We start from the raw sequence: 26,056 nt of genomic DNA, 5'->3' as shown, positions 1-26,056 counted from the left end.
GAAGCAGTTTTTAATTCTTGGATCATGCTTTCTAGCTCATCTAGATTTTCACTTATGAGCACAATGTCATCGGCAAAACGCAGGTGGTTCAAATATAACCCGTTGATTTTTATTCCTTTATTATCCCAATGAAGGGTTTTGAATACATCGTCCAAGGCAAGGGTAAACAGCTTTGGAGAGATTGTCACCTTGTCGAACTCCTTTGCCAACTGGGATTTTATTGGTAATGAGGTCTTCGTCCACTCTGACTACCATTGTTGCTTGATCATAAATGTTTTCCAGAAGCTTTATATACCTTGAGTTTATCATGGCATTTTGAAGTGCCTTCATGATTGCCCAGATCTCCACTGAGTCAAAAGCTTTTTTATAATCAATGAAGGCCAGATGAATCTTGATGTTGTACTCAGTGGTTTTCTCAAGAAGAAGACGAATAGTCTGGATGTGTTCAACAGTTGAGAAACCTTTACGAAATCCCGCTTGCTCGGCAGGTTGATAAAAATCCAGTTCTCTTGTGAGGCGGTTGGTTACAATTTTAGTCAGGAGCTTATAAAGGTGTGATAACAAACTCACAGGACGATAGTTCTCTAAATTTTCCTTATCACCTTTCTTGAAGAGAAGTATCACTTCAGCATTTTTCCAATTTTCTTGTATTCTTCCAGAGTTAATACACTTGTTCATGAGTATTCTCACGGCTTCTAGCAGATCTCTTCCACCTAATTTCAGCATTTCATTCGTTATTTTATCCTCCCCAGGGGATTTTTTATTCCTTACTTGTTTAGCATTTTCAATCTCAGCAGTGGTTACTTCCGGTGTTACTTCATGTGTATAATTCTGGGCTAGTTGTTCATCACTGGATGGTTTATTAATAGTTGATGTATACAGCTTGTAGTAGAAATCTCTAATAACTTCAGTAATCTTTTGCCTATCTGTGACTATTTCTCCATTTTGGTTCTTAAGTTTTGTAATTTTTGGTCTTCCTGTAGACATGCTGTTCTTTAAAATCTTCATGTTTTTATTTTCTTCAATTGTCTGCATGATCATGTTATTATTAAATTTCCTTAGATCTTTTCTTATTTCCTTGCGAATGGTCTTGTTAAGATTTTTGTATTCTGCTGTATCCCTGTCCATTGTCTTCCTGTCCTTAATGAGCTGCATGGTACTGAGTGAAAGTCGGCTCTTCTTATTAGTTTTCTTCAATGGGATCTCCTTTGCTGCATTTTGAATACTGACTGTAATTTTCTCATTAAGTTCGTTCACGTCCAAGTATTTCAAATCTTCTGTTGGGTTAAGTTTTTTGGTAAGAGCTTGTTGAAATGATGATTGATGTGTTTCTAAGTCCTCTACTCTTGGAAAAGTGTTCCCCCCTGTCATTTTGGACCGTTCAAGTTTGAGGTCAAATGTAAAGGTTGCTCGAACTAGCCTATGGACGCTTCCTGTATCAAATCTATTGAGAACAGTAACATCTGTACAATATTTCTTCTTGTTGGTCAGGATAAAATCTATCTCATTCTTGGTTTGTCCATCGGGGCTCTTCCATGTCCATTTTCGTTGGATGGGCTTTTTAAAGAAAGTATTCATGCAATAAAGATTTTCGGCTGTGAGATATTCTAGCAATCTTTCTCCTCTTTCGTTTCGATCGCCTAGTCCATATGTACCAATGTTCTCTGGGTCTCCGATTTCCTTTTAACCCACTTTTGCATTGAAGTCTCCAATGATGATACAGAGTTGTGTCTTTTCTGAATTTTTCGCTTTGGTGATATCTTCATACAGCTGTTCCACTGCCTCTTCGTCAGAAGTACTGGTTGGAGCATAGACATGTATGACTTGTATGGAGAATTTACTATTCAATTTGAGGACGATATATATCACTCTGAAAGAGACACAAATCATCTTGTGTATGAATTCTTTGATATTTTTATTGACAAGAATAGCAACCCCATGTGTAGAAGCATCCCCGTTATTACGTAAGATGACATGACCTGATGGAAGGGTCTCAGCTTTTTCTCCTTGAAGGCGAGTCTCACAAATACCCAGAATATCCCATTTTATGTCAAGCAGTTCTTGTTCTAGCCTTTCAAGGTCTTCAGCTAGTTTCATAGTTCTTATGTTGTATGTGGCTATTCTTACTTTTTTAGTCGTTCTTTTCGAATTTTTGCCTCCCCCAGAATCCTTGAGGCAGACTGACGTATTGTCAGTGTGAGATTCTGAGTCTTTCACTCTACTCACCTGGGGTAGTTTCGTTTGAAAATTCGAAGTCATAGGAGTTTATGGAAGGTGTTCGGCAATAAAACACCACGCTTGCCAGACGTGTTGGTGAGTTGCAATTCAGCCGCCCCTAACATGGGGAACAGACGCTGTCGGGGTACCGCCACTAACATGTGGAACCGTCGTGCCCTTTGTGTGTTGTACACGTATTAATCCCCATGTACAGGGCTGCCTCTTCCAACATCTCCGCCGTACAGAAGGTCACCCTCTCCGCCGTTGATGTCGTTGAGGTCTTCACTCATAACCCTGAGCTGGGACCCTTACCAGATGATACACACCGGGTCTTACAAAAACTTACTGCAGAAAATTCAAAATTACAATTAAATCTAGGTTACTCAATTTCAAAATTACAAAGGTACTTTACAGCAAGACTTTTTTGCTGAAAAATCTTTTACAACTGAGTTAATGTATATTTTTTTAGAATATCAAGTTCACTTGAGATAAGTCCTGCAAGATTTTCCTGTGCCATGCTTAATTATTAGTATTTCAATTTTTTAGCCAACATAGGATTCCTTTAGTCAGGTTTATGGAGGTTTTTCTTCTTTTTGTCTGCCCAGTACTGTTTCATCCATTCTGAATATAATTTTCTTTCTGCTTCTGGAATCGCTCTTCCTATTCTCTGCTTGTTGATTTTCATCTGTAGTCTACTGTGTTTATCTTCAATATGTTGAGTGCATTTGTTTTGTATTTTAAATCTTTGATTGTAATATGTAACTCTCTCATGTCTTCTGTGATACATCTAATATTATTCTTACTATTACTCTTTCATAATTTTTCTATTATTTTTTTTTTTTTTACCATATTAGATGCCCTAAGAATGATATTCATTTCCTTTTCATTGTGCCTGTCACAGGTTCTATTTCTTTATAAACCGTTTTATTGGAAGCTAGTCTCCAGGCTCCGTTTACTTGATAATTTTTATTTAAACAGGTTGTCACTATCCTCCTTTCTAACTTGAGTACTCTACCTATTGCAACTGTGTTTGTTGTTTTGAATAATATTTCACTTGCATATGAAATTTGTAGCTGGGTGACTGTTTTGTAGTGTTTCAGTTTGGTTGCTATTAAGAGACACTTCTTATTATATGCATTGTTTGTAACATGCTGTGCTTTAACCAGTTTATCTATTCTATTTTGCCATGCTGGTTTCTCGTTCAGGTTATATGTGATTATATCACCTAAATATTTAAAGTTTTCTACAATTTTTATTTCTTGGTCATCCAGCTTAATTTTGTTTGCAGGCGGAAGTTGAGTTAGCGTAATTTCTGTTCTTTAAAATAAAATTTTCAGACCAATATTTTGAGCTATTTCCTGTAAAGATTTTATTTTTTGTTTTGTTTCCTGAACATCATTGGCCAGAAGAGCTAGATCATCAGCAAATCCTAGACAGTTCAGATGTATGTTATCCTTCTGGGTTCTAATTTTTTATATTTTTCAAGTTGTTGTTTTACCATTCCCTCATAACATACTCTAGTGCGCAGTTAAAAAGAAGAGGTGACAATCCGCCACCCTGCCTTAAACCAGTTGTTATCAAGAATGGTTCATAAAGTTCTCCTCTGAAGTTAATTTTAGAAATCGTATTGTAGTAAATTCAATCAATTTGATTAACTTTGGGTGAAGTCCAAAATGTCTTAAATTTTTTTATAATGATAATTTTTGGATGGAGTCGTAATCTTTCTTGAAATCTATAAACGTTATTGAAAGGGGGTTGTTTATTTTAGTTTTCTGTAATATGCCATGACTAGCTTCAAAGTTATTATTTGTTCAGAGCAACTTCTCCAAGGTCTGAAGCCTCCCTGGTATTCAGCTAACTCTTGATCAAGTTGTTCTTTAATCCAATTATATAGTATCTCAGAGAAAATCTTATACCTGCAGTCAAGGATGGAAATACCTTTATAGATTTCTGGATTACTTCTTTTACCTTTCTTATGAATTGGATTAATTGTAGCTGTTGTCCATTGTTCTGGAAATGTTTCTGATATCCAATTCTTTATTAATATCATATGGAGGTATGTCTGAGTCGCACTGCCGGTGTATTTCCACATCTCTGCAAAAACCTGATCTTGTCCGCACTTAATATGAAATTAATTTTTAATTTTGAAAAAGATATTTCCCCCAGATGCTACACTTGGCATAAGCAATACAATTCTCAAAGATCTATTTACATTTGGAAAGAGTTGTTCATGATGAATTTGAGGATATCGTCTAGCCTGTTACCACAGTCTGCAGGTAACAGCATCATAAGTAGTAAAAGTACTGTAGTAAATTTTGTGTTGGGGTAATTCATGGTTTTACTATACAGTACAAGTCCTTTATAGCGAGAATTCATAACAGCGATAAATTGACTCACTATAACGGATTGTCGTTATATCCAATTTTTTTGTAAAAGTTGGGAAAAAACCCCATACACATTAAAATCAGTATGAAACAGCAATCGGTTTGTTCATAATTTGCATTTTCACGGGTGATATCCACACCATGGCTTACTCATTTGTTATTTTTTTGAAATCCGATACTACATGAAAGTGTAGGTTTAATTTCATTTTTTTTAAAATACAGTATCACTCCAGAGGCCTCTGTGGCAAACATTCCAGATTTCTTCTTCAAACAGTGTTACCTCGCCTAACCATATATGTATCATGAAAACATACTTCAAGTGCACATAGAGAAATGATAACCACGCCACGTTTCCCCGTTGATGCATGCAGCTTGTTGTCTGACAGATCGCTCGGCAGTGGTGCCCGCCAGTCCTGTTTTAACCTTTCGTTGATAGTGTGGTGCTTGAGGTGATTTTCTGTTCTTTCTTTTCAAAAATCGCCTAACACCCTTCTTGATCCGTGTTATCCCTACACAGGTATTGTTGTCTTTTAGGTCCAGTTGAATTAAGATCCTCTAAGGTTACGTTTGAACATTGAGAACATCGTGTTTCATAAAAAAGTCAACCTTTGGCCTCAGCCCACCTATATTTGAAGATATTACTGAAATTTTAGCCTATATTATTATATGACTCATCAAGTTAAGACATATCAGTAAGATTCCAACAACAATTACACTAAGAACAAGCTGTCCACCTGCTCTAAACATCTGACCAGTTTACAATGGCTATCTGAGTTTTACAATATTTGAAATTAAGAGGGATCCTCCTATTCAATACAAAGATGTATATTAACGTGAAAGAATCATATATCGTTCACATGAGGTACTAGTTTCGGCACCAAATATGTGCCATCATCAGCCACAAAGTCAAATCGGACAAACACAATAAAACCTTAAAACAACTTTAAACACACTAGAACACCTGCATGGATGAATATGAAATATGACTTTAAAACAACTTTAAAAACAGGAAGGGGAGATCAACAATTGATTTAATATTTAATATTGCGATCAGTTAATGGAAAAATTCTATGAACACAACCGAGATTTGTGGTTAGCCTTTCTGGATATCAAGAAAGCATTTGATGCAGTGAATAGAGAGAAGGTGTGGGAAGCACTGAAGAAAATTGGAATACAGGATGACATGATACACCGGATCAAGAATTTGTATGAAGATACCCGAAGTAAAGTCAAAACACCTGTAGGAATGACTGAAACCTTTGATATAAAATCTGGGTTAAGACAGGGTGGTGTTCTGTCTCCTCTTCTTTTCATCACTGTGATGAACGAGATTCAGAGAAAAGTTCACCAAACCATTGGAGGTAAGAAAATGAAAGTTATATTGTTCGCGGATTTTCCAAATCTGGAATCTATAGATTCAAGTGTATCGGCTGCAGCGCCTCCTACGTGGGACAAACAGGACGCAACTTCACAACCAGATATTCAGAGCACGTCAACGCAGTAAGATATAACAAATTTTCTGCTATAGGCCAACACATTCACGACTCTAATCATAAGTTTACTGATATAGAACATGATTTTGAGATACTTCAAATAGCAAACAAAGGGCCAATTATGAACATTGTCGAAAATTGTTTCATTCATTGCGATCAATATTTCAACCCTAACTATAATTTAAATGAAATACCGAGAAATCTAATATTCTTTATGATCTCTTAATTAAATGGTTAAGAAATATTAGACCTCCTAAAAACAGTTCGATTTTTCAAACCATACGCAGTACATATCCACATCATTTACCCCCACTACCACATCCTTCCGCTCCACCTTAGCTCCGTGACAGTTGCTCCGCCTCTACCCCTCCCCTCTCCTCCCTTCTGTCTCGCCCCTTAACCTTATAATCGCATCTATCAGTCCAGCTCCGTCCGCCGATCACTCAGGCTGCTCAAGGTGAGTTCGTTTTCTAGTATTCTCTCGGTTTTTCTAGACTTTTCTTTTTGATATTTCCTTCCTATCTTTTGCCTAATTCGACTTTTAATTTTTTCCCCAGGTTCGTTAACCCATATTGAAGTGGGAATTAATTCTTAGGATCTAACCAAGTTCATGTTTACGTTTATTTGTCGGAACCAAACTACAGAACACACATAGTGTCAACTTCACATGACATTAATCTCCGCAGCATAATTTAACAGTTTTAGAAGACTAAAGATATATACAAGCTGGACAAACTGCCACGGGTATACAACAACGGAGTCATCATTTTAACGGATTTTAAAATGAAATGCAACTTCATCATGTACCATATTTTATTTTATATTCATTTGTGCAAGTGTTATAGTGTGTTTTTAAAGTTTTTTAAAAGTCATATTTCATATTCATCCATGCAGATGTTCTAGTGTGTTTAAAGTTGTTTTAAGGTTTTATTGTGTTTGTCCAATTTGACTTTGTGGCTGATGATGGCACATATTTGGTGCCAAAACTAGTACCTCATGTGAACGATATGATTCTTTCACGTTAATATACATCTTTGTATTGAATAGGAGGAACCCTCTTAATTTCAAATATTGTAATCCCACTTCAATACGGATCATGAAATTTCTAAATATTAATATCTGTGTTTTACCAAGAGGAACTGTTTTTATTTACATTGAATGTACAATGGTCTTCTCTATTTTATACTGTACAGTAATACTCTAAAATGTAATAATTATGTATATAGGATTTAACCTTACACGTTAGAATGTTCTCAAGGACTCTATATGGTATTCAAGAGCAATAGAATAATCGTCATTTAACTATATAGATGTTAAAAAAGAAAAAATGAAGATCTTACATAACTTGTAGCTCTATACATAGAAATCATTAATCAACATTATTGGGTGATAAGAACATACTGAATTGTACATACGAAAAACTCTTATCTTAAATCCAAAATTTCAGAATTTTGATGTGTTTTTAGAGACATTATGTGGTCAAATGTTTTATGATGTAACGCTACTACCATAGCTAGCTATCTATGTACATGTATATGTATTTTATTAAGTGTCCTTGCTTGCTTAAATCTTGGGCTGATGATGGCATTATATAATGCCGAAACCAGTACCCACCAAATGGAATAATAAAATGTGATATTTTAATGATAACTCATTGTAACTAGTATTGAACAGGTGGATAACCTTTCCTCTGTTTTTGAATGTAAATCTTTTTTCAATACGGACCATTATGAAGTTTTTGACGTTAAATGGTGTGAAAATGGGAAACCACGGAAAACCAGATCTCTGAAATTTAAACAGATGCGAGAAAATATAAACTAAACTCTAAAACCAGTGATGAGCTCTGCCAAATCTTGAGGTGTATCGCATTCTTACTTAATTTCAGAGTAGAGTATTAAAATTAAGCAATCATTAATGAGCCTTTATTTCTAACGAGTTAACAACTGTTATCGACCACATTATTTACGTGGTTATTACGAAATATGTTCTCCTCTTTCATTTCTAATTTTCTTTACAGAACAGCAGTTGACGGTTATTACTAATTGACTCGGACATTGCCTTCGAATGTTGACGAGAGAGCTCGCAATTGCACATAGCGAGAAAACTACCGAAGTTCGCATTTTGTGGCAAAGGCTTCAGTTTCCTTATTCAAACAGCAGTACCTCACCTAACCGTATATGTACCATGGAAACATATATCAAGCACCAGTTGAAAAGTGATAACCTTCTCACTATAAATTTAGATGGGAATAGCCGTACCAAAATGTAACCGGGCGCGAGAAAATATAATCTAACCTCAGAAATCAGTATACGCTCTGCCATATCTTGAGGTGATCGTATTTTTACTTAATCTCAGTGTAGAGTATTAAAATTAAGCGATCATTTATTCAGCCTTTTATTGATAACGATTTGCAACTGCTATCGACCACGTTATTTACGTATTTATTACGAAAACATGTTCTCCTCTTTCATTTCTGATTTTCTTTACAGAACAGCAGTTGATGGGTATTAGTAAGCGACTCCAACATCGCCTTTGAATTTCAGTGAGAGAGCTCACAAGTGCACATAGCGAGAAAATAATACTGTACAGAAGATGATCGATTGCATTTTGTGGCAAACGTTTGCATTTTGCGGCAAACGTTTCAGTTTTCTTGTTCAAACAACATCACCTAACCTAACTTAACCATACTATATGTATAATGAAAACATATTTCGAGTGCCAGCAGAGAAATGATAACCTTCTTGCTATAAATTTACATGATAATAGCCTTTCCGAAATTCAGCCAGATGCAAGAAAATATAAAACCTCTGAAATCGGTGATGCCCTCTGCCATATCTTGAGGTGTATCCAATTCTTACTTAATTGCAGTACTATGCATTAAAATTAAGCGATTTTTTTAATTCAGCCTTTATTTTTAACAAGTTAACTGTTATCGTACACATTATTTACGCATTTTATTACGAAAACATGTCGTTCTCTTCCATTCCCATTTTTCTTTACGGAACGGCAGTCGACGGGTATTACTAATCGACTCAGACATCACCTTTGAATGTCAACAAGAGAACTTGCTAGTGGACATAGCGAGAAAATTATACCGAAGATGATAATTGCATGTAATATAACTGCTGGATACTTAAATATCGCTAACGGAAAAATTCACGCTTGCTTAATTGCTCGTGATAACAGATGCATCAGTGATAGGGCTCTCACTGCAACCGAAGGATAATACACAGTTTAATACAGGAATTTTGAAGGGACAGGCAAGAAATGCTGTTATAACGGGGTTCTCTTTATATGCCTTACTCATTATAGTGGACTTCTATTGTAATTAGTTTTAAAAATTGTTGATTTTTGTGTGCAAACTGTGAACACACACTAAATTTATCCTAAATCATTGAATCAAAAACATGTTTTCGTTCATTGCTGAGGTGCCCAGGGCAGTTACCCAGGCCTCAAGCCAGTCTTGATCCTCTTTGCTGACTCAGCCAGTTCTGTTTTTATTTTTTCATAAGCCCCATTAATATTTATAGCATCCAATCAAATTCCACCGCATTCGCCAAGTTGTTTCCTAGGAGTCTTTGTCCTGTCAAATGGAAGTGGAACTCCTTGACTGCCTTAGGTCTGAGGCTTTCTTAAAACATTCTGAGCATGCTCAGCTTATTTCTGTGAAGTACGGTGCTAGCCATGCTTATACATAGTCCCCCTGAGAAATTCTCTTCTTAACGGTATAGGGACCCTGGTATATTGTATAGTCCTAGCTGTCTGAACACAAGCAGGGCCATGACTCTGAATATATCCAAGATACCTACTCCTATTCCATAATGACAGGTATTCTGACTCTCAAAACCACTTACTAGGCTATTGCCCATGGTTCACAGACTAGGACATGGCTACAGTAACCCACTCCACAAACCAATAGGAAAAGTATTTGACCGTAATTTTTTTTTCATGTTGCTTGTAAATACCAACATTACTAGATGATGTGCAGTTGTGTAAAACTCACGGCTGTATTTATCAGTTCAAGGGCTATGCCGTAAGTTTTTACCAAAGTGTAAGAAAAAAATGTATTTGCAAAACAACAATTACAACTTTTCAAACTACACTCCATTTGCATGTATACATTTTTCCATTCCTTGAAACCACTTAGAAAACGACTCAGTCCAAGCTGCTTTCAGGATATCACTTAGTGCACTCTCGTATGCTACAATGGCCTCTTGATCTGACGAAAACCGCTGCCCACCAATTTTTTCCTTGCTCTTAGGGAACAGAAAGAAGTCATATGGGGCCAGTTCAGGTGATTATGGGGGATGAGGTAACACTCGCACTTTTTCCTATTCCAAAAAGTCCATTGTTCTGGCAGCCCTGTGCGCAGATGTATTGTCATGATGCAGTAGAAGGTGCCCACTCCTGGACTTCGGGTGCTGTGACCTCCATGTGGCGAGGACTTGGGAAGACAGTCATTCACGTGCCATTCAGTATTGACTGTACAACATGTGCCCAAGGTCACAGAGGTGAGATGCCCCATTTTCGTCATAAAAGTTGCCACCATCTTCTTTCCAGGGCTCCCCACTTCTTCGAACTTTTGTGGGTGATTTCCCCCCTGGAAAGCACCACTCAGAAGACTGTCTCTCATTTCAGGGTCATAATGGTAGACCCATGTTTCGTCACCTGTGATGATATTGTAGGTGTCTTGGGACCGCCCTCCATTGAATTTTTCTAGCATGAAATGACACCAGTCCACTCTCGCCTCCTTTTGGCTTTCTGTCAGGGAATGTGGCACCCGACGGACACATCTCTTGGTAAAGCCTAAATAATTGTGAACGATGGTCTACGCTGCTGTTGACCGAATATTTAGGGTCCTTTCAATGCCACAAAATGGAAGATGTGGATTTTCTTTGATCATTTTCCTTACAGCATCAATGTTTTCCGAAGTCACAGCTGTTGTCGGGTGACTGGGGCGAGGTTCATCTTCAATTGACTGCCAAGCCCTTGAAAAGTCGCAAAACAAATTTTCAACTGTGGCCCTAGAAGGGGAAGCCTCACCATAAACATGCAGCAAAGAAGAATGGCATTCTTCGGCACTTAAAATTCTTTTTATAATCATAAAAATTCATTGTGCAAAAATCGCAGTGTGACAGATCCATCTTGCACCGTGTCTAGCTCAGCACTGACTCTGCTTTCTTCACGCGCTGTGGAGGAACCACTGCTGGGGGGATTGCGTGCACACATTCCAAGGTCGAGAAACATAGCTCTTTCAAATGAAAAGAATCCCATTGTCCTCAGAATTACGGTTTATGGGCTCCTAAATACTTCAGCATAGCCTTCGTATAAGAACTTGTTAGAGATCATTTTTTAATTTTTTTAATTTTTTGATTTTTTAACTTTCCAGAGTGAATTTTTTTTTTAATTATTAGGGCAGTTACTTCCGTAATAAACTTATCGATAAATATTAAATAGTAATTTGAATTTGTCTTGAAATGGCTTGGCTGTTATAGATTTGACAAACCTGGATACAAGTTGGCTATTCCAGCAGCAGGCTCTGCAAGAATACATCTTGATATGTTGCCAGAGCACCGCCGGGGGCCTTCTTGACAAGCCCAACAAGTGAGTGAACTTCAGCCATCCAGTGGGTAAAGTCCAACTTAGTATTCAAGCATGTCAAGCATGAATTGTTTTACTAATTTAATTTTAACTGTTGATAGGTAATTTTTATTGGAGTGTAAGGGATTATTTTGAGAGGTAATTGGATTTTTTATTCAAGTTGTTCAATCTTCCCTTCTCTAAGCACATCAGCAATCGAGTAGAATTTCAAACAATGTAGTATGATTTGACTGTGCATGAAATTTTGATTGAATTGAATAGAACCTGAGCCCTCCATTTTCCAAATGGCGACTTAAATTAATTCCTCTTGAGTAACCCATTATAATAAATAGGTAGGGATAGAAAAATTTTGTATTTTACAGTAGCCCTGAATTTTAATCCGAATTTCAACTGAAAATTCAAATAATGCAAAATAAGCAAATACTCGTGATTTTGTAGGTAATTCATTATAAATGCATTAGCTAAAACCATCTTTATCGGCAGAAAAATGTCCAAAACCCAATTTGCACCCCTTACTATCGATTAATTTATTATCGATTAATTGAATTGATCGATTAATAATTGATTTACACACAGTCATGTGACTTTTTAATCGATTATTACTGATAAACAATATTTGCAAGGCGCAAGATGTATGATTCCACTTCCCGTCATTCCTGTTTGAACTTCATTGTGCACAAGGCGAAGAGCATACAACCTGTGACAATAAAGTTCGGTGAATGAAGTCGGAACGGTCGATCCGGCAAGACTGACGACACGCAATGCTGCACCTGCGTAGCAGCAGGTTTTGACCATCTGCTCCCAACGTTGTTCAGTTGAGCATCATGTGTGTGCCGTGTAAGACCTGTTTGATACAGTGTGCCAAAAGGTCAATGTACAGTTTTGTTTTAAGCTTGGCAAAACACCGAAAGAAATGCATGCATTGCTGGTACGTGTTTATGAAGATCAAGCACTGTCCTTGAAGTGTGTGTACGAGTGGTTTGCCCGTTTTCGAGGAGGCCAGGAAAGGTTTCTGACAACCCCCGTAGCGGAAGACCTGCGAGTGCAGTCAGTGACGAAAACATTGAGAAGGTGAGGACATTAATCACGAACGATCGGTGATTAACTGTGCACATGATAGTGGATGAACTCCAGATTAACCGTGCATCCGTGCAACAAATCGTTACCCAGAAGTTAGGGGAGAGGAAAACGTGTTCTCGTCTTGTGCCACATCACTTGACTGACGATCAGAAGCAGGCACGTTTAGAGGCTTCACGGGATTTTGTCGAAACGGTGGATGCGACACCAAATTTCTTGAACTGTGTCGTCACTGAGGATGAAACCTGGTGTCTCATGTACGACCCTGAAACGAAACGGCAAAGCATGGAATGGCGTTCTCCGGGATCCCCTCGTTGAAAAAGGTCAGAGCCGAAAAGTCACACATCAAAACCATGCTCCTCACCTTTTTCGATAGCCAAGGCATTATCTGCAAGGAATTTCTACCCGAAGGAATGACGTTGAATCCTGCACGGTACATTGAAATTTTTATCTGTTTCATGAAACGTCTACGCAGGGTACGGCCCCAGCACGCACAACAAGGTTCATGGTTTATTGTCCATGACAGTGTTCGCCCACACACAGCCAATATCGTCAAACAGTTCATGGGGAAAAAAGGGGGTGGTGCAAATTGAACATCCCCCATACTCGGAAGATCTCAATCTTCCAGACTTCTTCCTATTTCCATGACTCAAACTCGCCTTGAAAGGAAAGAGATTTGATGATATTCGTGATATCCAACGAAACGTGACAAGGGTTTTGAACACCATCCCAAAGGAAGCCTTCTTGCAAAGTTTCCAGGACATGTATCTCCGATCTCAGCAGTGCATAGTTATGGGAGGGGACTATTTTGAAGGACAGTAAGGTCACTGTCGTACATTGTTCATCTATGTTGATAGTACTGAACTATTCACCGAACTTTGTCACATGTTGTAAATCTAACTTTAACTTTTAAAAGCCTTTCAGTCTTTCGAACACACAATTTCAATATAAATATTACACTATAACATACCTGTAAAAAAAAAAAAAAAAAAAAAAAAAACACACGTTGTTAAACAAGGAATAAAAATACACATTTGTTTATGAATGAGATGAGTGAATCCGGACAGAAGGTGTAACTTGAAGGTGGGCGATGCTAAACCTTTTACAATGCTTCCATTTATACATAGATTTTTCTTGTGGATTTGAGCATTTTGATTTGTTGTGGACCCTAAAAAAATGTTGACTGTAAGCATGTTTTATCTTGTAAAAAACCTAATTTTCAGAAAATGTATGCTCATTTTCAAAAAATTGATATTAACTTTTGTAAAAATAGATGCTAATTTTGATAAAATAATATGTAATTTTTCCAGTACCTATAAATAGGTATCGATGGTTTGATGTGCTGTTCAAGGACTGAATTATTATGATTTGGCATGGTGGTGTCTCATTGTGGCATTGAAAATAAGTCTATGAGAAGTGAGCTGTTACAATTTCTTAAGGTTCTAGAAATTCAACAATGTTCTATCATTGGCTGATACATCTTGAGTTATGATAAAAGGACCTTAACCCTTTCGGGTCCAATGTTGCATTTGGTCAAACATCATTAATTTTCTGTTCCGGTCCTATGTTGGACCTATTCCGACACAACTTTTGTATGCTGGAGCAAAAATGGCACTGAGCTGTACACAGTATTTAGCCTGGACATTTCTCTGTTCTGTGCTGGCATCTGCTGTTAATTTGTTTTAACTGAGTTGCTGTTTCTTTGAAGATAGTTTGTTGCTGTTGTGTTTATATTTGTTACCAACATGGTGTCCACCAGTCACAACATGAAACCTGATAGTATTTACGGATGGTTGTGTGTCAGTAGCGATAATGATGTTTATTTGTTGACTTGTTCTGTAAGTAAAATAAGTGTTACCGAATCTGAGAACAATTTTTTGAGCGAGGGCGGGACAAAATTGAAGTGGAAGGCAGTTGCAAAAACAGTGATGTGGGGGTTAATGAATGAAGAAGGTGACCGCGATTGTGCAAAGTATTTTTGCAAAAAGTGCTGTGGAATACACGCCTCTTAAAATAGGAAAGAAACTGGCTTGCCATCAAAGAAAATTTAATGAAAATTGATAATAAACCAGAAAAATTGGTTACAGATAATGACTTACCATTTCATCCAGCCATTAATTACAAGGTAAAACTGGAACTAAAAACACATTTGACTGCCTCAGTCGGAAATAATAGGCAGCTCCCTCGTGATGTATAGAAATCGAGCAAGAATTATGAAAAACAAATAAACAGGAATTAAGAATGCACACCTAACAATTACAATCTATAAAAAACCATGTGAGGAACATATTCAAAATTAAGATTTAAAAAAAAATATTTTACAAAAGTTAGCTGAGAACGATTATCGTCAACCTTCCCTTCTTCCATAACACAAGAGCTGATACCAGTGTAGCAACTACGGAGCGCGTACACCAATAATAATAATATTAAAATGAACTCGGAAAATAATAAAATAACGGAAAGTTATGTTAAAGGTGACAAAGGCCGAAATTAAAGTAAATGGAAAAGAATTAGAAAATTGGCTCTTACCGCGAGAAACTGTAGACCCTGACAGAGCTAGTCCTCAAGCACACCTGCTCGTGAGGTAGGTCAGATGGTAAAGACGCCAACAACACGCATTACACATGCAAAGCCGGCAGAAGGCCAGAAATGGACAAATCACAATTAACCAACAGGACACCGAATTCCTCTGGATTCCCATTTTTCGCCAATTGGAAAGGTCGTTATTCTGACCAATCCAATTACATGACCATATATGGTTATTTCCTAACCTGCTGATGCAAGAGGAATTGCATCACCTAATCTCTCCACGTGCAGTACCTACTGATCCAAAAGTTATGTACCGCATGTGTTTCGCCAAAGCACAATATTACAATTTTCTTTCAATTACATTAAAAATATATAATCTTCTTGAAATAAATTTAACTGATACACAACACTAATACAACACAACTGAATGAAATTTAAATACAAAGATCACTTAATTGCTCTTGCAATGTTAAAAATATTCAAAAGTTCATAAGTCCCAAATATTATTCTTGAGGTTTCCGTAAATTGCATAAAAGAAATATTACAAACATATTCAAATTAACAATTTCTTCTAGTTACATAAAAAATTCCAGCAGAGTCCTGAGTCCTTATTTCTTCATTTTTCAAAATAAGAAAACTATACTCATTTTTTAAAGACCAAAATGAAATTCAGCTGTCTTTTCTTGATGACACACAGGTGACAATGATTTTTATGATTATTGTTATTTTCATTATGTAAACGAAACTGCTGTAGAACCCAACTAGCATCTACAGCTTTCTGGACTCCCCAATACATCTACATTTAATTCACTGTTGTGGAACGGAACTAAAAGAAAACTGATTGGGTACCAATGTACTTAATGATACACAATATGTAATAAGCATGAGAATAAATTGTCCTCCAAGGTGGGGTCATAGGCTGACGATATCCAGACTTGCTTTCTTAACCTGATGACGTGTTGAACTGAAAGTAAAGGCATTAGGACATTCAGGGAAGGTTATATTCTTGCAGGAATTGACACTGTCCATTAAAATATATACATATACTTACAAACTTAACCTCCTCAGTAATATAAATCATAAATTACATCAGACATACAATGTTCATCTCTTCTTATTTACAACCCACACAGAATTTACATGTCATGATAACAAGCTTAATAAATTAGCTGGTACGACGACCATTTCTATCAACACTGTATTCACACTTTCTCCGTTCTTTGCCTCACGCCAAACTCACTGTACATATATACACAAAACCTTTACTCAAATTGTATGTTATCTGGCTATCTGAATAATGGGATCGCAAATCTATCCGGTATAACTCACTACACCATATCGAATTGATCTGTAGCGGTTGATTGATTGTAGTTGGAGGTTGATGTTAAATGCCACCATACCTCGGCCATACCCCCCAATAACTTAGGTGACAAGTTCTTGGTTTCCTGTTTTATATTGAAATCATACTCGTGTTGTATTCTGCCAAGTGCATTGGCATAGCACTTCATAGGGTATAAAACATTTAGTGTAGATATCATATAATGATATCTAACCATGCAGTGCGTCCCAACCGGACATCATAGATGAAACCAATCTCCAACGGACAGACACCAGCATACAGTATGGCTAAACAATGCACACACTTCAAGCAGGACAACCACTCGATCTCAATACTTCCACTACTCAACACCAACAAACCCTCTCTTCCAACAAACCAGCCATAAAATAGACTTCCACAAGTCACATGATTTTCTCTGTACTAGCTAATCCCAATCTTACATATCTATCACATGTGGCACGCCGTTTGAAATTGTGACACTCAACTTTGGCGCACTGACTCCTTGAACCTTTCGGGAGACATCGTCATTTTGGGGAAAAACAACACGTTGTACACTCTCTGTATTTAGTTTTCTTGTGTTACCAAGATTTCCCACTTTCGGATACAGAATGCATCCAAATAATGACTCTAATACATCAACAAATACACACAGTATTCCTGCATTGTCATACGTGATATTGACAATACAAAATGAATACCTAGCCTATAACTTGCCATTAATATTGACATAAATACAAAACTGACTTGACGTGGGGTTGAAATTTTATACAATTACAGCTCGCATGCTGAAAATATCTATCACAATCTCCCTCCGATGTTAGCGGCGCTTACATGTTTAGCACTACATAGTTACTGTAGATTTCAAGTCCCACATCGGATGAATCGATCCTCTTGAATGTAAGGTAGACATCCTGCAATTGGTGTTGATATTATGCTGGTGGTAGGCCACTTCGTTCTTCGGAAGTTACTTCTGAGCTGAAACTGACACAAAAATTTTAGAACAAGGTCATGCTAGGCCAGACGTTCAAATGTACTTGTAATTTAACGGCTCATAGACTTCTCGACGCATAAGAGGGTGATCTAAGGAAAACACTGAGTTTTTATAGCCTCTCATTTGAAGGTGTGGCTCTCGGAATAATTGTTATTGGCTTGTGCACGCGCATTCATACCTCGTTATTGGTTCGGATTGTTCTAGAAGTTTTATGAAGACAGGCGAGCGAACGCAAGAGGCAGTGGGTTTAACGTTGGAACAGGCCAGCTTATCATGTGATCATCACGTTATCGATCGATGAGGGTGAAGAGAAAAATCAATACTCTTGGAATTCCAACTGGTTGAACAGCTGACTGAATGATCATGAAACTTCGTTCACATGAAATGAATGACTCTGGCTGTTAATGCACATAATTAAACACTCAAAAAGCACAAAATTGATGGGGACAATGCGCACAAACAAATGTAAATACGGGCGAATACTTCCATAATGCTGAACGTGTCTATCTTGCAGATGTACGTACTGAGCGCACATACTTTGAACGACGATTGAAGCACTGCAGTGGTCATATTTAAAAATGGTACTTGCTTAAAAACATGCTTCGTGCATAAATTCTGAGGTAATAAATGCTCCTTAGTCAAGAATAATAGTCACTTTGATTTTTCCTCTGATGGTGCAATTTCAGATTACAAGTGATAATAGAAGTCTTTCATCTGCAGACTCTTTTTTCACGTCTGTATTGGAGGGAGTCAAATCAGCCAGAGAAGCCAAGTCAGAATATCTGTTAAAATCTTTTATGACCCCATTTTTTTATTTTTTTTTATTTTTTTGGTAAGGGGAGGTTTCAGTGTCAGCTTGTTTAAAATAACTTATTATTTATTTTATTTTATGAGTTAATCTTTTTTCTTTTCTTTGTGCTATGGGCAGGCTATGCTTTGTTTGTTGTCAAGAAGGCAGTGAAAAAACAGTAGTGTAAACATTGATTTGTATTTTGTGTGTGTAGATTTTGATCTGGAAATGGAATTAAACCATCAAAACAAATTAGTGGCGACTGTGACAGGACCTGTTTTTGGCATGAACAAAGCCACAAGTAGCCTACATATGATATGGAGAAATTCCTAAAGGCAAGAACCCTGCATAAAATGGGAACAACTTATGGGTCCACCTTTTCAATACAAAACAATGTTATAATGGTTGAATTACAACATTTTAATTAATAATTAGGACTAGTTTCAACGCCAATTTCTGCGTCATCTTCATCCAAAAATTGAGAACAGACATAGACACATATATAAAAAACTATACACGGCAGTGCACTAGAACAATGTATCTCTAAGTTTAAAATGATTGAAATGGTCTAAGAGTTGAAATGAGTGAACATGAATTAGGAGAAATTTGACAACTCTGAGTTAAAATGTTAACATTTAGAGGACCCCTTTGGATAAGGAGTACGGCTTGACTAGAATCCCAGAATTAACTTTGTTCATAATTTTCTAAAGTTCCGGATCTTGTTTCTGATGATCACTAAGCTCATGATACATCATGGAAAGATCAGAAAAAATGGCACCAACACGAACAGTACCAACTCCTTCAATGTTTCCAACATCAGACTTCACTCCAATATCTTTATCTCCAACAAAATCCGACTTACTGTCAGCGATGACTTTCTCCGACCCCCTAATGTGCTTGGCATTAAAACTAAATGAAGATATCCAGAGAGCCCACCTAGTAAGTCTCCCTGTTCTTTTAGGTCTATTCAACACCCAAGAGAGAGCCTGATTGTAAGTCTCAAGATCAAAGTTGACTTGTTCAATATACAAACAATTTTTTTCTAAGGCGAACAACACGGCTAGACATTCTAATTCATACACAGAATATTTGCTCTCCAAATTAGTCAGAATTTTAGACACATAAGCGACAGGTCTGTGCCATTCATCGTACTCCTGTAGTAACACACCAGTGATTGCCTTACACGAAGCGTCCGTTTGAACAATGAAGTGCCTGTTGAAGTCAGGAATAGCTAGGACTGGGGCATTCATAAGAGCGGATTTTAGCGCCTCAAAAGCTTCCTGTTGAGGACGATCCCAGATGAATCTGACGTCTCTATGCATTAGATGATTGAGGGGAGCAGCGATTTCAGCAAAGTTAGGAATGAATTTCCTAAAAAAAAATTACCATTCCAATGAGACGAGCTATTCCCTTAATGTCCTTGGGTGGTCTAAAATCGGTGATGGCCCGGGTGCGAGTATAATCAACCAACACCCCTTCCGATGAGATAATGTGCCCTAAGAATGACATCCTTGGTTTAGCGAAGGCAACATTAGAGAGCTTGACTGTGAGGCCAGCGCTTCTTAGACGTTCAAGGACTTCATGAACATATTCTAGATGCTCATCAAAGGTTGCAGAGAATGTATGGAGATCATCTAAATAATTGAATATGAACTTAAACTAGATATCGGAAAAGATGGAATCCAACATCCGGGTAGGGATGGCTGCACCACACGATAGACCAAATGGAAGCCTCAAAGATTCATGTAAGTTCCAATCAGTTGCGAATGCAGTTAGAGGAATGGATTGCTTGGAAAGACAATTAAAATTAAAAGTACAGTAGTTCCACCTTTTCAATATAAATTCAAGTAAAGTGGGTTACTTTACAGAAGAAACATTTATTAGGTACTAGTTTCGACCCATTATCAACGAAGAGCACGAGTTGCACAATATATCAAATAGTTCATAGAAATTGTAAAAAAAGTCGCAAAAAGATAGTGGTTTTGACACTATAAAGATGAAGAAGAAATAGTCACAATTGTGATCAAAGTTTCAGATAATGCATAAAATGGATAAATTAATGCACTTAGCTGTCGTTGAAGGAGGAACTCAAGATGATCAGTTTGGATGTCGAAGAATCTTGGGACTTGTAATTCTTTCGTTATGAAGTTCTAACCTTAATACACTTAACACGGCCACTGTCTTGATGACAGAATCTGAACTAGCCATTAACAAAATGGCAATAGATAAACAAGATGAATTAAGAATAGAATCAAAAAAAGAAACTAAACTACATTTTCTTTCCAGAAAATTCAATCAACCCCACTAACTATAACAATAACAAAGATTTATTTCCTGAACAAAAACAATTATATGCACTTAAAAAGAAAATCAGTAACAACGATGTTATTGTCACGAAAGTTGACAAAGCTAATACTACCGTCGTAATGGATAGAAATTAATACATTAGTAAAACAAGGAATTTCTTTCAGACAGTTCATTTTCTACAGTCAAAAAGGATCCCACCCAGAGAATTCAACGATTACTCAGACAGACCCTAAAGAACACCCCATACCTATTTACAGACCAAGAAAAAACAAAATTAATAATTATGAATCCAGGTCTTCCTACTCCAAAAGCCCTTCCAAAAATACACACTGCCTATTTGCCTGATCATCAACTATGCCTGATTGAGATCTAGTACAGTAAAGAACTTGGCACCAGAAAACCACCCAAAACAGGTACCGGTATGTAAATCAGGCGACGGAATAGACTGAATGATGATATTTTATTGAGAGAATGATAGTCAATTACAGCTCTGAATCCACCAGAAGGTTTAGGGACAAGAAATACAGGAGAAGCATAAGGGGAAGTAGAAGGTCTTATAACTCCATCTTCCAACATTTGGTCAACAATTTTCTTTAGTTCAATCATGCGAGGAGGAGAAAGACGGTATGGAGGAGATCTAACCGAAGTATGGTCAGACAATTCAGTTCGGTATTCAAGAACATTAGTTAAGCCCTATTTGTTGGTAAACACCTCAGGAAACTGTTTACACAGTACATGTTCTTGTTCAGCTTCCTTTTCGGACAGGTGATGAAGGTCCAGTTTATCGATGTCAGAGATTTCCTCAGATGTTAGATTACCAACGCAAGTTACAACATGCTTATGCAAGGGAACATCAGCTAAGTTAAATTTACGATTAGGACAAAACAAAGAAACTTCTACACTGAAGGTCCAAGACTAATCCAACACCAGATAAGAAATTGGTTCCCTGAATCATATCACAGGAGAGGTTAGAGGCCACTAAACATGGCATCTTCCAAGTAAAATCACCAATCCTAAGTTTCACAATTACAGACCCTAGTATTTCCATCTTGTTCTCGTTAGCACTAACACACTTAATTTCAACATGTTTCAAGGGAGGCAGTTTACAAGCACATTTCATTCAATTATACCATTTCAAATCAATCAAAGACGCAACACTCCCTGGATCGATCAGAGCGACTAATGGTTCATTATTTACCTCAACATTTACAAAAGTACCCTTGGGTATAACTTTGGCAGAGATTTTTTTGCACATCTGCGGACATACCACACCATCAAAATCATCAGAAAGGTTTGATTCAGTAGGCTTGCATGTTCTGTATTTAGAAAATAGTCATTGGGTATGATTTCGAGAAGAAGTTGGGCAATCCCTTTTGAGGTGTTGCCTAGATCTACACAAATAGCAGCAAATACCAACATTTTGGTTTACAGAAGGACATGTGTTTTTAAGATGGTTTTTTGACCCGCAATTAAAGCACTTCTTAACATTAGGATTCCTGATTAATTGGCAGGGAACAGAAGGAACAGGATTCATTGAATTAACAGGAGGAGGTCGATGGATGGGTCTTGACTCATCCCCATGTTTCACATCTTCTGCAAAGGAGCAAGAGGCTTCCAATTCAAGAGAGTTAGTAGGGCACTTAGTTAATGAAAGGTACGACCGATAGGAGGGTGATATTCCTTTCAATATTTGAGCGACCATCTCTTCCTCGTGTACAGAAATTTTTAAAACCTTGCAGAAAAATCTAAGGTCAAATATATATTTAAGAACATTTTCATGGAGGTACTGGGTCCTGAAACAATGTTGTAGGATTAAACCTTGCAGAGGTAGTGAAGGATGCATTTGGAAAGGACTAATTCATGGAAATCATTCTTTCAGATTCTGTGAAATAGCTTCACAAATCTCCCTTTTTAAAATTCCTTCACAATGGGGAAACAGTGCCCGAAAAATGCCCAGGTCAACAATAGAGTACACACTTCCTGATTCAGGTAACTCAACCAAAAATCTTAAAAACCTAATACACTCCTCTATGGAATTTACAGAAAAATTCTTTACTCTGTGAAACAGTTCTCTTACGGAGTTGTGACCAGGACTTATGTTTAACCGAGACAAAAGAACTTCTAGGACTGGCATAGCTACACAACATTGGTACTAATGATTAGCGGGAGAATACAGCAGGGTTAGGGTTACCATCAGGCATAGGATTATTGCAGTTTCCCTTTTCCTCAAGAGATAAATATTCAATATTCCTACTAGCTATCATTTAATCCAGAGATGCTAGAGGTAAGAGATAAAAGTTCAGTACATTTACAGATAAACTCGGATTAGGTTTAAGCGACAGGAGATCCTGAATGCGACCCAAGTACTGGTACACTCTAACCTTCAGTCGATTGATCTGCGCCTTGGTAGGAGTTTGCTCTATAAATTCATGAATAAGAATTTGTATTTTACTTAATGATGAATTAATAACGTGCAAAGACTCACCAGTTTGGTCTTTATGCAAACGTAAAAGGTTAATCGGAACCTGAACATAGGACAGGAAAGATGCACACTCGGCAGCAGTTCCAGCTGGTTCTGCATTTCTCATTCTAAGTTCATATTGTATCCCTGCTTTTCTCAGCAGGTGAGGATACAGCACAGCTCATGCCAGAAACAGATAACGAAGAAATGAAACAAAATAGATGCACTCCTTTTCACAAGATATTTCACCTTTGCTTACTTTGTTTTTAAACAATTTAATAATTTAATACCGTACAGGGAACAGACCAAAGGAATGAGGGATACAAACAATATTCAGGTAGCTATGAGCAGACAGTACCAACAACAATTAACCACCAGCTCTGATACCAATTACTGTGCTGCCTTGTATAACCCATTATGGGGGTTATATGCATATATATATATATATATATATATATATATATATATATAATACTGCCGAGGGAAAATCACAAAGTATCGGCGACAGCGAGTAATTTCTATCTGTAGGTAGTAATATTACGCAGTGAGTTAAATGCCAAATTGAGAATGGAGGCCGTGGTAAAAAAAAAAAAAAAAAAATCCCCAATAAGCATTCCAGAGTAGCAACAGATAGCGCAGTGGAAACCATGCTACATAACATTAGAAAATTAAAAGAGAATGTGAGGAGAAATAAGGGACATGACGGGTGAAAATAGATGAGAAACCAAGATAAAATTTGAAAACATATATTAGAATAATAAATCAAAACCCTAACAATTTACATGAAAGGAGAACTATACAAATATGAAATTTTCCCAACCACACATACAAAACACAGATTCATTATAGTAAAATAAGATATCCAAGAGAAAGAAAACGAGAGAGAATAGCGCAGGAATGGAAAGGGACGAACAAGGAAAGGATAAATATGGCTGTAAAAAGATAAACCCAGAACAACGAGAAAAAGAGGATGTTCACAGTTACCAAATTCGAGTATGCCAGCAGGAAATTTTCTGAGCAAAATCTAAATGCTATATGCAAGTCACAACCACTTCAGTTATCACTAGGTTGACACGAAGTAACGTAGTTCTACAGGCGAATAATCACAATATACTTCAAGTGAACCAGTTTCACAGCATTCAGAAACTCAAATGGCGAAGCACTGAACGGATAGAAGTGTGTGTACAGTAGGAGCCGCACAGTTGCCAATACACCACACGCACATTTAGAAAGAAAGTCGTTACTAGGTTCGTCAATGAAGAGTTTAAATACAAAAAAGACAAGTGAAATTTCGGCCTGGAAATGCCATGCTCCCAGTCAGAATTTCCAAGGAAAGTATCTCCCGATGCAACTAAAGGTATTTACAGTAAAGAAATCAGTTTATCATACCTCATCATGAACCAAATTGTACCAACTGCCTGAAAATGGAGACTTCTGGGCACATGTCCTTGAGGACGGAGTTGACGTTGGATGTTGCTCCCTCCACAGAGGCCAAAGTCCATCTCAATATATTCAGTTGTTGTTTCAATGTTTTCATTCCCCACCCTGAAGGGGTGGGGCGGGCCACCTAGAGGGTGTCGCCCTCTCTCTGGCCAGGAGAGATGACGGGGTTGAGAAGAAGTGAGAAAAGAGGGAGATGGAGAAAATGCGGTATGAGTAAGTAATGGAGATGAGAATAAAGGACGTGTCGGTTATCGAGTGCTTTGGTGACAGATTTACAAGGACAGATGGGCTATGGGCGAGGTGTGGAGGTTAGAGCGGTGTGCTTGGATGGAGATGAAAGGTTAGAAGTTGGAGGGTAGCAGTGAGATTACAAAGGGAGGTAGTAAGGAGACGAAGGAGTTCGAACATCGGAAGGGGTGTAGCGAAGAAACTGGTCGCGGGAAGGGGCGGACATACCGGTTGACGAGGTTCGAAGGGTGGAAGGGCTGGCCGGGGGCGACGAGACGTGTTTGGAAGGGAATGGCGAAATGGTAGGGGCGGTGAACGAGAGGGTTCCACTTTATACCAATGGCGGTAGATAGTTGCTCCGTTTTGAATAAGATGGTGTACGTCATTGGCAGTTGGAAGGTGTAGTCTGACTAGGTATGTGGGACCAGAGGCGTTCTGAATCCTGGACGCACGGCGGGCGGGGACACCACCTGCTTGAAGTTCCTGGAGTATTTCCCGTGATGAAATTGTAGGGTCGATGCCGCGAAGTACACAGCTAGGCATAGCTGTGAATGACGGTGGTAGCTGCGTTGGTGATGATAGAGACTCGGCGGTTGCTGCGGCGTCAGTGTGTGGAGATGGTGGCGGTGGTGGTGCGTGGGAATCCAAGACGTTCGTAGGGGGTTGCTCGGGGAGAGATTGTGCGGGAAGTAAAGTAAGAGGAAGGGATGATGTCATTATTGACGAAGGATGGCAGGTTGTTACAGTAGTGGGGGGAGTATTGGAAGGGGTAGAGACTGAAGTCGTAATGGTGGTGGTGGTAGTGGTAATCGTGGGGGAAGTGGGAAAAAGGGGCAGTGACTCTTCTTGCGGCGTCCTGGGTGGAGAATCAACTTCGGCGAGCAGGTTGGCAGTATCTACGTTGAGTTGGGCGATGATGTTCGGAGGAGCAGGCTCCACTTGGTAAAAGCGTTGATGGATAGTAACGCCAGTGTCGAGGAGACGGGTCACATCGTCCACTCTGGGGAGAAAAAGAAGAACCTCTGATGACCGTAATCCAGTAGTGCCGTCCAACAGCCTGCAGGCATCGTAGATGGGGGCGCCGGTTGAGCGGAGTTCGTGATAGATGTCAGTATCAGTGAGAGCGGGATCAACACCGCGGAGAAGACAGGTGTGCATGGTGGTGTTGGGAAGGCTGAAGTGAATATAGCTGACTT

The 26,056-nt window shown here is 38.1% G+C and overlaps 1 protein-coding gene across 3 annotated transcripts in view; it reads left to right on the top strand.

The window, feature by feature from the left end:
- The window catches only part of Fntb (Farnesyl transferase beta subunit), a 339,753-nt gene that overhangs the window by 249,431 nt on the left and 64,266 nt on the right, over positions 1 to 26,056 (top strand). For 2 of the 3 annotated variants that reach the window (XM_067136752.2, XM_067136751.2), the window contains exon 8: positions 11,590 to 11,698. In XM_067136752.2, the coding sequence (XP_066992853.1) occupies positions 11,590 to 11,698 (109 nt within the window). Of the gene's footprint in view, positions 1 to 11,589; positions 11,725 to 26,056 lie in introns of all 3 variants that reach the window. The other variant, XM_067136753.2, reaches the window with a different exon arrangement.

Source organism: Anabrus simplex, chromosome 1 (genome assembly GCF_040414725.1).
Source record: "Anabrus simplex isolate iqAnaSimp1 chromosome 1, ASM4041472v1, whole genome shotgun sequence".
Taxonomy (NCBI): domain Eukaryota; kingdom Metazoa; phylum Arthropoda; class Insecta; order Orthoptera; family Tettigoniidae; genus Anabrus; species Anabrus simplex.
The sequence above is the reverse complement of the archived record's forward strand: the minus strand, read 5'-3'. Positions and strand labels throughout refer to the sequence as shown.